At 40.3% G+C, this 13,490-nt stretch overlaps 1 protein-coding gene across 1 annotated transcript in view; it reads right to left on the bottom strand.

Annotated features, from left to right (window-relative positions):
- MYH15 (myosin heavy chain 15) overlaps positions 1-12,364 on the bottom strand; it is a 46,542-nt gene extending 34,178 nt beyond the window's left edge. The window contains exons 1-12 of the mRNA XM_010204695.2: positions 12,271-12,364; positions 11,079-11,182; positions 10,420-10,563; positions 8,576-8,732; positions 7,144-7,171; positions 6,214-6,307; positions 4,810-4,830; positions 4,128-4,220; positions 2,766-2,829; positions 2,573-2,671; positions 607-710; positions 26-164 (exon numbers count right to left, since the gene is read on the bottom strand). Of these exons, the coding sequence (XP_010202997.1) occupies positions 26-164; positions 607-710; positions 2,573-2,671; positions 2,766-2,829; positions 4,128-4,220; positions 4,810-4,830; positions 6,214-6,307; positions 7,144-7,171; positions 8,576-8,732; positions 10,420-10,563; positions 11,079-11,182; positions 12,271-12,361 (1,138 nt within the window). The 5' untranslated portion in view covers positions 12,362-12,364. The remainder of the gene's footprint in view (positions 1-25; positions 165-606; positions 711-2,572; positions 2,672-2,765; positions 2,830-4,127; positions 4,221-4,809; positions 4,831-6,213; positions 6,308-7,143; positions 7,172-8,575; positions 8,733-10,419; positions 10,564-11,078; positions 11,183-12,270) is intronic.
- Positions 12,365-13,490: the final 1,126 nt, after the last annotated feature.

Raw genomic sequence — 13,490 nt, 5'->3', positions numbered from 1 at the left:
GACTAATTTTAGGTGTTATTCTTACTTTCAGTGCCATCAGCCTCTGCCTGTTCTTCTCTGGGTCTTTGTTTGAATTTCATGTTCCCGAAGTGCATGATAGCACCTGTGAGCTTGTAGGAACCAGACTTCTCATCGGGCACAAATCCCAAGATGTCCATGGCTTGCTGTGAACAGGAAACACAGACATTTTGTCACTTCTCTATTCAAAAGCAACAGCATTTTGCAGCCCTGCAATCTATCTTTGTGTGGTGGATATTACTAAGCTGCCAATGGGTGTTAGCTCGGAAAGTAGACACTGGAATATCTTGAAGATTCAGCAGTGGCTGGGTAGCAGGAAGAACATTCGAACATTCTCCTTTTCTAGCATTTTATGTATCATAATTATGAGAAGATTGGGCCTATGGGCAATACATGGAGCAAGGCCAGATTCAAAATGATAGTAGTTTATCAGGCCTCGTGCTTCATCGTATGAATGAAATCAAGGCCCATTTATGCTTTCACTTTGGTCCAATAGTTTCAGCGACAGAAGTTAGTCTCCTTCCAGCACTTTGCCTCCGCACATGCACCTAATCTATGAAGCACAAAGTCAAACCAACACAGGCTTACGTCTGTTGCCAGCAGTTCTTCTCCATCATCCAAGTTGTCCACTGTAACTACTCCCTGTGAGCAAAAGTGGTAGTCGTACGGATTGGTAGATACCAGTAGCATATCTGTAAAAGAACTACCAAAGTCAAAACCACCATTCATTCAGGATATCCACAAAAAATGGAGATTGACCGACAGAATCTGACATACATTTGTATCTACACAACTGCATAAAATTGTTTTCTGTTTGCTTTTTTTTTTTACAACTGCAGGGCTGCACCCAACTCTACTCTTTCAGTCTGAAGATTGAGATTTAGAAATACCATGAATAAAAAGAATATGGAATACTGCACACACATCTATTGAGCATGATTTGCAGTACACTGAACTCATCATTTCCAGATAGCCTTATTTTCTGCCTTGCATGCCTCTATGAGTGAAAATCCTATCTAAATACAGGAAAGAAAATTTTAGTATAACTTAAAACAGTGAAAATAGGCATAGTTTCCCTTCTTTTGTAACAGACTCAGGAAACAGTGACTTCTAAGACTCTTTGCAGAGGACGCTTTAGCCCCTGATGGACGGAAGTCTGAATATGTCACTCTTTTTCTCCTCTTTCTTTTTGCTTTTCATAACTCCCCACCCCCCCTAGGTAGTTGTTTTCTAGAAAGCTAGCTGGCTCCTTCTCTAAATCAACAGAAAGTTTCACTCACATTCATCAAACCAAAGCTTGGTCTAGATTTCGATCTTTTATTTACATATACACATACCTATGTGTCTAAACATGTGTATATATAAATATACGTATGTCTAACAATGTATATGTATATGAAATCATATTCTCTGAAGATCTGCCTTACTTTGCTATGTAGTCACCATTTTATGCATTTGTTTATCTACATTTATATTGTTCTATCTTTATACTTATCTATATTTAAATATGTATGTGTTTGTATACAAACACATACATTTCTTGTCTACAAAACAAAAATCCCCATTGGTTTCAGCCTCTTTAAGAGCCTGCAGACATGCTCCTGCCAGCCAGAAAGGTGTGTGCTGTTGTAGAGTATACAGACGGTTTATGAGAAAGAACGTAATTTCCCAGCACAGGGATTCACACAGGAATTTCAGTGCAACATTTCAGTGAAATCTTGCTCGTAATCTTCATTATTTAGGCCACATAAAAGCTAAGAGGGTTAGGGACTTGACCACACACTGTCAGGATAATAAGTCTTCAAAACAGATTATGATTGTAGGCTTAGTAGGAGTTTAGTGCAGCAATAAAGTGACTCTTCAATGTATTTTGTAAAATGTGCTTCTTCAGAGCACAAATTAAAATCAGCAAACCACATCACTTTAAAAAAACTAGTGAAGGTTTTACTCAAAGCATGAGGAGATAGGAGCAGAGAGACCTCATCTGCTCCTTGCTTTTCTCCAGCAGGCCAACAGGACCACATTCAGCCAGGGAAAACTTTAAATAGGTAATTGCCACTCAATCAATGTCAGGCAGCTTTGTAGATTCTCCCTTGCTGTAGAATGAGCTAGGATTCCAGTTCTGGCACTTGGGGCAGGAAAAGGGAGCTAGCTTTTCTTCATGGACCTATAAAAAAATAACGTATGCAAGAGCTTGGATAATTAAGTTTTCATTACCACAAATGCTTTGGCAGGTGGAGCATTTTCCAGATGTTTCAAGACCTTGGATTACACAAATTCAGTGACCTTTTTTGCTTTTATAATGTCGTGTTTTAAAAGTGCTGTTTCAGTCTCATTCCCTTAGTCTGATCTGTAATGTCACCTCATTTTACAGGGTAGCTGCATCAGCCTATCATGGAAAATATTCATCTTCAAAAGAGTGTATTTGAGTTGTTTTCTCAAGTGGAAGCATAAGGGCCTTTCTAAACACAGGTTTGCCCCTTTCCCTTTCTCAGTCACTGTTTATTAAGCTGAAGGTTGTTTCTTAAAAGCTGAAGATCTGTGTAATGCTTACCCAGAAGCTCTGGTTTCTTTCCTGACAGGATTTGATAGAAGATGTGATAGTCTCTTTCGCCTGGTTGCTGGAAAATCACTCGAGATTTCTCTAATAAATCTAGTTGCACAAAGAAAAAATCAGTGAGAAAGGCTCTCCAAGCTTTCAGATGAGCAATTGTATTTTTTTAAAAAGGAGAGAGTTTTCTGCTTACAAATCTCAATATCAGCAGATGACAGCTTGCCTGTGGTTCCAAAATGGATTCGAATAAATTTACCCTAATTCACACAGAAGAATATTCTAATTAGTGCATGTAGTATACATAAAGGGGAAACAAAGGATGCTGCTTGAAGGCAATCATTTGGCCCAAAGAATCAGTTTATGCTAACTCCTTGACTTTGCACAGGCAGATCTTCAATGAGAAATATCAAACAATGATATTACACATTCCCAAGTGTAAATCTATACATACAGCTATGTAATCAGCTTGTGGAAAAAGGATAACAGTGTACTTAAATGCCAAGCTAAGATATGGAAATGCACATAGGTTCCAGTTTCACGATGCAGGACTTGGAGTAATAAGCCAGGGCATGAAACACACAGGCTCCTTTTTTGACTCCTCATTTTCAGTCCTAACATATGCAACTGCTTTTGTCAGAAAGGAGCTGTGATTTTACACTGCTTTGACCATTACATTTGCGTATTCATCCCCCCAAATTTTATTAACATTGAGTATTTTTCCTGTAATTGATTGCATTCAAACACATCGACTCTTTAAAGTAATTAATTTCCATTCCAGCTGACAAACTCCTTACAAAATTGTGTAGCTTTCCACAGATGCTTACAACCTCTGACCTTCTCCAACTCTTCCACTTTCATTTTTAACTGGATTTGTTAGGGAAGCTTAGGCTACAACTCAGGCTGTGAGCTTTATGCCTCTCCTTTTGGACCTCTGAGCTGACGTCAACCAGATGTGCCAGAGGCAGAGCTCCTCAGAGGATTGCTCTCATGTAAGCCTAATGGAAGTGAGGGGAGGCCCAAGGCCATGTCAGCACTGAGGAATAAGCAGGGAGAGCTTGCTCAGCTAAAAACTTAGAGACTATGGATCAAAGGCAGCAGTACTGCTGTATGGTGGGTCTGCAGAGGGGGAAGATGTGGGAGGAAGCAGGGACTGTGGTGTATTTCTGACACTTGGTGACAAAGTAGAGTTATTATAGCAAGACAGAATGGCTTAGGCTAGTGGGAAACACAGAAGGAAAATGAGGATATGCAGCAGAGTCATTGCTGGAGAAAATCTGCCATTGCTGTTCAAAAGGCTTCATAGAAGCTTTGCTTTATTTCTGATCATGTACAGTTTAAACATTTAGCAAGGCTAGATCTTTCTTTGCTTCCTTTTATCTTTAATCCTTTCAGTAGTTTTTCCTGGTTAGATCCTACTTTATTATTCTTCTACTGTGTGGAAATCAAACCATTTTAGTGGAAAAAATGAGAAGTAACTTAAGAAGGGATTATTATAAAAGGATATTTAACTGGCCATTGTTGAGGAAGACATCATTATGTCATGTTACAGACTTACAAAGCGTGAGGAGTTGTCATTTCTCAGGGTTTTGGCATTTCCAAAAGCTTCTAGGGCTGGGTTTGCTTGAATGATTTGATCCTCCAAGGTTCCCTAGAAATCAAGGTTGAGATGCTATTGAGAAACCTGCAGGCCACAAACTCATCTGTCTGCTATACCTGTGCAATCACTTACAGAGAGAAGCAAAGTGATTAAGCTCCACTCTAGGGGTGTCACAGCATGAATGGTATAACAGCAAATTGTCAGCATATTATGAGTGCTTAAAAGGCCTCAAACATTCTTCTCTCTACCATTTTTTTTATTTTGTAGATTTGCTATTTTGTGCCATCTGCATATAAAAGAAATCACCATATCTTCCCACATACTGTGAAGCATGTGAGGACATCCAAGTGAATGTGTGTAGGAGAAGGGCTATTGAAGACAGTGACAAGCACTAAAATGCTTTATAACTGAAAGCACTCAAAGCTTGTAATATTTGTGATTATTGGAGATGAGAAGAGCATTAACTGCCACTCGCCCAAACCTCAGTTTGCTGAAACAAGATACTTTAACTGCCTGGGGTCCAGGGATCCTTCACTGGGGAAACCACACAAAGTGAAGTGTTGAGGTTTGTGACATGAACTGGCAGAGCCCAGTAGCGTTTTCACATGGAAAAGATAAAATAGCAGAACTGATAACTTACCCCAGTTTTGGTGGCTGGTTGCTGTCAAAGAGGAACACAATAGAGGGGGAAAAAAAAAAGAGAGAACATGAGTACTAACATGAAGGACATCACAAGACAAAAATTAAGCAAGGTTAGATGTCTAGTGGCCACCAACACACCAATAGGACTTTTCTGAAGCCTTCCTTCAAAAGGCATGCATGAGTGTATCTTTGCATTCACTGTACATCACAAAATAACCAAGTGTTGTTCTACCCAGCCTGTTGTTTTAACCCCTGCTCCAAACATCTATCTGGTTTTGCTCTGCAGATGTTCTACAAGGAACCAAAAGACTAACTAGCAGGACAGAGAAAAGAGATTGATGCCAGGTGGTAAGAATAAAAGGATGTATATGCAGACAGACAAGTTTTAGACAATTAGAGCATGCTGTACTTGAACTCATGGATTATTTGAAAAAAGAAGTAATGATTATGAAAATAGAATGCAACCTGAGCTGAAAAATGACATGGCGTATCTTCCAGCTGCTGTGTCTGTTATTTGCGCAATTGTACTCTGAGGACACCAGGTTTCAGACACCATTATGAACACCAACGTCATTGCATGCGGAAAGCTGGCTCTGGACCACTGAATCATTTATTAAGGAGAGCCTTGCAGGGCTCAAATGAGTGTATATTAGATTTTAGTGATGTGAGTTATATATACAGAATCTAAGTCTAGCTGAAATTTTGGCCTTATAAATACAGTTCACATGAATCAGTTAATTCACCATAAATTAAGGCTTCAAGTACAATGCAGCTCATAGTGAATAAGATCATAGCAATGCAAGATAAAAGCCATCATGAATACAGTATTCACTGTAACCTTTGAGAGCACTTATAAGCAGAACAGCACTTATCTAAAGAGAAATACAGAAAAGCTGATTGAAAAAAAATCTTTTGTCAAAACATTGGTTTTTTGTGGACAAAAAAACCTTTCGACAAAAGGACATTTTTATGAGAAATGACAATCCTAGTCCTTTTGAAGACTGTTTTCCATGGAAAATAAAATATTTCTTAATCTTTACAGTCTCACCATCTTTTCACCAGCTTTAATAGGCTCAGAAACATATTTAACATACACAGAAGCTAAAACTCCTAGAAAAAAAAGCAGCAGCATCAAGCGATTGTTCACAACCAGGAGTGGTTTTGCTGCTCCACATGGAGTGTGGCATGTTCAAGCAAGCATTGCTTTTCTACCTTCAGAACTGCAAGCTCTCAGAAACGTTGTATAGAAGCATCAGTATTTTTTCCCAACAATTTCTCCTCTTAACCACGCCAGTTGAGGTCTAGCACGTGGCCCACTGTCCACAGTGCAGACTTGTGGGGTTAGTTGTACAAAACAGAAAAGCTTTGGGAGTCTGAAACAAAATAGTCACCAGCAACTTACACTCTTTTTACCAGGTTCGCCCAGGGCTGCCACTGTGGCAAAGTACTGGATGACACGTTTTGTGTTGACAGTCTTGCCAGCACCGGATTCTCCCCTAAAGGAAGGAGGAAGGTAACAGAGTCATTTCTCAACCAGCTGTAACTCATCCTTTCATCACCCTGCCCTACCAGCTCCTCCCTGCACACACACTGTTCTCAGATTCTCTGACTCTGATTTCCGCAGCTTCTTTTTCAGCCATTTCAGCGGAAATCACGTGAGTGCCAGTAACAGCAGCAACTAATTCTACATATGACTAAGCTCAGAAATCTAGTACAAACTCACACTACACTTCCTTTAGGGGCATGAAGTTTTATCACTAACGTCCAAAATGAGGATGTGAGGTATACCTACATACAGCTAATGAGTTAGAAAACATATGGAAAAGCTGCAGTAATTTGCCTGTGTTATCCGGGCACATGTGTGAACTGTGTAGAGACAGCCCCCATTCTCCATCTTCCATGCTTGTTGGTAAATGACAGGCCTCTTCTTTTCTGACTTGGTCATCTCCCTCCCTTTAGATGTCTACACGACATTCTTAAATATCATTTGCAGCAAGAGCAACCACCTTGAAAAGAGGAAGTCTTCTGTATCCAGAGAAGGCAGCCACAGCAAGGTTAACCCTGAAAAAAGCTTCTTTGACTGCCTGCTGAGCTGTTTTCATGCCTACTCAGAATGAACACCAGACAGGGATCAGATATGGGCCAGCTTCCATCAAATCTTTCCCATGAGGCTCAAGACAGCCATCAGATGCCAGTTATTTGGCAATTTGGATCAAGTTTCAGACAATTTAGCTGAGCTTTCAAGGGTCAACTTGTAATTCAGTAGGATTTTTTTCTTCTAAGTTTTTCAACAGCTACAGAGTCTCAGATTGGTCCAAGAAGAAGCACTTACGTGATCAGCATAGACTGATTCTCCCGATCTGTGGACAGACAGAAAAAAAGAGAGATTGATTTAGTGAACTGTACAAATTGCTTGTTATAATTGCAAATGAGTAATGACCATTCCAGAATCAGTCCTGCAAGGACAAGAGAGAATCACATGAAGCAGAGATGGAAAGATGAAAACTAATATCACCTAGTCTGACCTCCAGCAGTGCAAGTTCTTGGCCTGCCCTAAATCCTCTTATGTTTTGTCCAAATTGGTATTAAAGATCTGTCAGTCATGCCATTCTCCCTGTGTCTTGGAAATGATAATAATATAATTTTCCATCATCAAAAGGTTTCTTTTCATACTCCTGAGTACATCTTTGCTCATGTTTGACTCTGCTCCTGTAACACAAGACCAATCCAAGTATGTTGCTGTTGGTTCACAGGCTGTTCTGTACTACACATACATACTCTTACTTAGTTGGCCATGCTGCTGGAATGAAGTTTGATAGTGTCACCGCTGTTAATGGCCTGATCACAAACAGGCATTTATTAGAACACTTTGCAACTTTCCTTAATATATTATTAACCGAGTTCAGCAAATGTTAAATCAATGTAGCTTTCCAAGCCATTGAGCCTAAATGCCTCTTTTGTTTTTTAATTTGTCATCACAACAGGTTCCATATTGGGCAGCCTGGACACATTTCACCCTTGCCTGATAAAAGAGGATCTCTCTGCAGCTACATACACATCCTCTCTTGCCCAGGCCTTCCGATTCCTCACAGCTGTGGCACTTTCCATTGTATTTAAACCAGATGACAGAAGGATGTGTTCCCACCAAGTCTTTTTGGGATTTACCCTGCAGTCTGGAAGGACCTGGTGTGAACACATCACTGCTGCCCTCTGCTGATAAACTTTTTATTTTTTCCCCAGTAATTTGAGGGTCAGGGCAAGAAAAACTCACAGGAAAATCAGGATTTCATTGCTGTAGGGTTGGTGCCCAGATTCATGACAGACAGCGTGGCACTGACTTACAGCAAGCTCATATGAGTGATGTGCACACAGCACCCAAGATAGGTGGGCTTCCTAAGTTTTGAATGCATACATCTCATAAGCATTAGAATACTGAGCATAAACTGACAGTAAGTTTATTTTTGAGGTTAGGAAAATATTTACAGGGTTTTGGGGCATGGATCCATTTCTAAGTTGATAGATTCACCTAGTTTATTTAGATATGTGCACCTTATAGATAATCCACACAGAGAGCTTACTGGTGTCAGAAGTATCACAGGGACAGTCAGGGGAGTTTAAAATAAAAGTAAAAATAACACTTCTTAAGAAATTTAAACTTGTAAAAGGTCTCACACACTTCCAATCACTTCCAATCACACTTGGTACCAATCATGTGAGCTAAATAAAGCAAAGCCAACTCTCTGAGAGAGAAGAGTGACACTTACTACGCAGCATGTCATGGTACGCGTTATCGGCAATGGAGAAGATGTGGGGAGGAGCCTCCGAGCGCCGCTTGCCTTTGTATGCAGCAACCACCTCCGACTTGTAGACAGGCAACCACTTGTAGGGGTTTATAGTCACACAGAATAAACCAGAATAGGTCTAGAGAGGAACACAAAACAAGAATGGAAAAAAAAAACAACCCAAACCACTCAAGGAACAAGAAAAAAGCATTCATTAACCAAGCAGGACTTGGTGTTGCCAGCTTCTGATTTGAGTTTGAATTCTGACTTGAATTTCAGCCTTTGACCTGACTTTCTAAAGCTAGTGGTCTGCTAAGTGACTTCCTATTGGCAATTAATATCAAAACTACAGATATTAAACCATTTTCCAAAGGAGAGGAAAAGAACTGGACAACCAGAAACAGCCCCTCCAGCAAAACAAAGGAGCTGTGAATATAGACCCATGCCTGATTTTCTGCCCTGCTACCTTGTAAGAGCTATGTTCTTTTCAAAACATTCCTTCAAAGGAAACATTATGAAGGAAATAAAAGTTATAGCTTTCCTGTTCAAACTCTATTCTTATGAGGAGAAACAATATCCCATTATTCATTTGATGGGAGCACCTTAGGGCAACATCTGGTGGGTGTTCAAAGAGGAATCAACTTCACAGTGTTATTTCCCAAAGCTGTGGAGCTTTCTTTAGTTTTTGGAGAAGCACAGTTGGTAAAAATCTATCTTTACAATTCCTTTTTTCATTATCTACATCAGTTGGTTAGGGCCTGGTTGTTTGAGGAAGAATCATTCTCAGATGTAACCCCAGAGAACTGGTGTTAGTTGGTAACTTCTCAGGTACTTAGTCCAGACTGAAGTAAAAATGTTTAAAGTAACCCAGTTATTTTGCGGGCACGAGCACTATGTGCACATAGAGTAATGATTTCAATTACATTCGAAAAGTTTCAGGTGAAATCCAGGTGTCTTCTCCAACAAATAACATTAGGACCCTCTCCAGAATGGCCCGGCCATGAGTCAGCAGACTTATTTTCTCCAAAGAAAACAAAAACCCCAACTAGTAAATGGATTAAATCAAGATGACAAATTTAATTTTCTACCTCTACTGATCTGCAAGCAAGATGATGCTTTAGGGCACACATGTCCATACAAGGGCCATTAGAGAATTGCAGAAAAGGTTTAACAATTCGAAGTTTAACAATTTAACAATGGGAAAAGGTTGGATTTGCTCCTCTGATGAAGATCAAAAGCTAGACCAGGGATTGGCTAGAACATCTATAGATCTCACTGAGTGATGCCAGACACAATTGAACTCAGCAAACCAAGAGTAAAAGCTTGGCCTCATAAAATTTGATGCTACTGAAGCTTGCTCTAGTGCTGACAGAAGTTATGTTAATGATGTCATGAGGAACATACAGAGCAAGGGAAAAAAGCAGAACAAAACAAGACCAATGTCAGTACTGAAAATTAAGGGAATAAAATTACTGAACTAAAGAACTAAAATAAATTATGTGTATGCTCTAAGCTTGAGACATTTTTTCTTGAAAAATAAATCTCCATCACTGGTATTGACATCCCCAACGCCTCGATTGCTGAAAATATGTCCCATGACACACCCCTCTCCTAGGAAAGCAAAACCAAAGAACTAGGCATCTTATTCATTCAGTTTTGTCTATGTTCAGACACAAGCCAGCTCCACACAACTTCTTTCCTGAAAAGATGAGCAAGACCCTCAGTTTTGTGACTTATCAGAAGCTGTAGACTGAATATGAAAAACACGGATTCAAATGTGAATTTGAAATGTGGATTTTGAAATACACTCTTGTAAGGACTCTTACATAGATCATCCAGTTGCTGTAGCGCTTTCTCAGATTGTACAACACTGATGCCTCATTCAGATGGGTCAGCATAGCCATGTCCTCGATCATGTCAAATTTGGGAGGGTTCATTGATTGCACATCATCTTCTTTTATAGTCATGGTCTGCAAAGACAAATAAACACAACAACACTATAAATCACTGGGGTTTTCACACACCTTGTAGGAGAACACATTTTTTTTTTCCCCCACCCTGCAGAGGGAAGGCCTTCCCCTCAAACGCACCTGATGTACATAACTGTTTATTTTCACAGCTATCAGAAGAACTAGGGGAGGCAGAGATTATAAAAGTAAGGAGTGTGGTGGTATGGTTGTAAAAGGAGCCATGGGATTTAGTTACAGCCTGGGCTTTTAATTTTGGGGCCAAACCAGAGCTGTCTGGTTGCATACCCCTGCTCACAAACCTCCATGGCTGATGCTCATTTAACCCACCACCGCATTGCTGGCTTTCCCTTGGTGGTTTTTCACGTGCCATTCTGATATGGGATCAGTTACTGGGGCTTCCTATTCCACAGCACATTTTGTGAAACAGGCAACTGAACTTAAAGCAGGACAGGTAATTTCTGGACCTTGGTGCTCCAGCCTTCTTAGTCACAGATCAGACAAAAGCATTTGCCTACCCTTCCATCTGTTGTCTGCACAGTCACTTTGCCACCACTGGTTTCTGTAATTTCAGCTTCAACATAAGCTTTTTTGTCATCAGGAACCCAACATTTCTTCTTCCCTGTGAAATTAAGAAGACCAAAAGTTCACAGCTTTATGTCAAACAGTAACACCATGCCTAGCTAAGCAAGATTACTGGGCTACTTTTTTCACACAAGCAACACAAAACCTCTGGGATGGCAGCAAATCAACAGTGCTGAAGAGCTGCCTGCCAAAGCAGAAGATGTAGGGCTCCCAATTGCTGTCTTGCCTTTGAAGCCACCACTTTCTTCCTCTAGCTTCTTCCAGCACAAGGTGTCAAAATATTTCACAAATGCTGGCTAAGCTTCAGCCTCCACAGGAAATCCATAATCATTATCACCAGCATGCAGATGGAGGAACTGAGATCCAAGCCCAAATTAAGGCGTTTGCTCTAAAGTCACACAGAAAATTGCAATCTGAGCGAGAAATTCAGCCCACATTATTTGCCTGCTAGCTATCAGATTTAACCTTATTCCTGCACATCCTTCCGAGGTTTTCTTGAAAAATAGCAATATTAATAACTCACGTAGAGATATGTATGTGGCTTTTTAGAACTTGAAGAAACTGCACTAGACTTTAGGTCTTTAGTTACAGCAGCTATTCGAAATAGGAAAATCTGTGCTTATTGGTGTATTTATACTTACTACAGTGCTCATATAAATCCATTCCATGAAAAATAAATTATGGTAAACTAAAAGCTAACATCAGATTGTCACACAGCATGCTAATCAAACAAATGTACAGGTACAACATAATGAGACATCTAGTTTGGCCACAGGATCTTTCTCGTTAGTAGAACATTAACATGAGGCTTTTTTCTTCCAAACAGACAAGGTGATGCTTCCCTGGGCAGAGCAGTAAAAACACATCTTGTTTCTAAACCTTGTTTATAACTTATTTACCATAAATTGATAGATTATTTTTATTTATTACTCTCTGGAGGTTTTTAATAGATTTGAAGAATAGAGCAACCAGAACCTGGTTAAACCAGCTACCTCAAACAGCAGCACAGCACCGACAACAGAGGCTTTGTATCCTGCTTTGCTCTACATTCCCACAACTACACTTGGACATAACCTTTATGTCTCTTAACCAGCCACTGGCAACATAAAGGGTACTGCAACTCACCATCGAAGGCAACCGTCTGTGCCATCATCAGCTCCTTCTCGCTCTTTCGGAGGAAGGGAGCAGCCTCCCCGAATTCCGACATGTCCATCATCTTGGCAAGAGTTCACGGTGGCACAGCTCAAAGCAGAAAAAGAAAGGGATCTAGTCTGCTAAAGAAAGGTGGGGGGGAAGAAATAGTCTATATTGTAGAGGGTCTGAGGTAATATAAAACACTCGGCACAATGTATCAGGTGGATGATAAAGCAGTGATTAATTTGAGTACCTAATACAGATTTTGGGCTATTCTGTGCCCTTAGTCAAACCTTTCTCTGGCTCATCTTATTTAAAGTCAGACAGATTTTATGTGGTTCAAAACCTCAACATGGGTCAGAGCGTTATCTCCTTGGGAGAATTTAATCTCTTCTTTGTGGCAGAAATGACGCTTAAGAGCAAGAGATAAAACAGACCACTTGAAGCTGTGACTTTAAAAGCCACTTAGTGGGGAGCCTGTTCTGGCACCTTTCAAATTCACTTGGAGTAGGGTATGCTCTCCAGCAAATCTCCGTGGGGCCATACCTCTCAGTCACTTCAAGCATCATCTTAGGCAGGCATTTTCTGGGAATCAGGGAGCAAGCCTTGGCTGCTGCAAACTGAGAACTGCTGCAAGGGCGTGCCTTACACCCTTGGTGCGCCTTCAGGGATCTCTGCCCACGCTTGTGCCAGAAAGAGCCAGCACTGGAGCTGATAACAGCTCTGTTACCTGAGGCACACTCCTCTTATCACACAAATTCTTGTGTTAAAAAAATCAGGACTAATAGTCTTGGGAGAGTGCTGCACTGGTGAGGCTTCTCAAGTTGCTGGTACCTCTGACTTCAGCAGCTTGGGTATTCTCTGCAGCAAAGTACAGCAGAAGGCAAGTTTATCTGCAATATCAGTGCAAGGGCTTCATTAGTTTAGATGGTTTTGACTCTTATTAGTCCAGCTTAATACCTACCTTTGTTTTCTCAGATGACAAGGCCATAGTGTTTAGGAGCCTTTTATCATGAAAGAAGGGGCAAGGGACATGGGTATAAGTGAGACTGATTTGTTTGGTTTGTACTGACAAGTAATTGATTTGATTTTTATGCACTCTCTAAAGTTTTCCTACAGATCTGGGCATTTTTTGGGGGTTTTGTTTTTTGATACACATGCATATAAAAATACTCACACATACACATGCATATGTAAAATACTCAGGATAC

This window comes from Colius striatus, chromosome 1 (assembly GCF_028858725.1).
Source record: "Colius striatus isolate bColStr4 chromosome 1, bColStr4.1.hap1, whole genome shotgun sequence".
NCBI classification, from domain to species: domain Eukaryota; kingdom Metazoa; phylum Chordata; class Aves; order Coliiformes; family Coliidae; genus Colius; species Colius striatus.
This window is presented reverse-complemented; position numbering and strand designations above follow the sequence as displayed.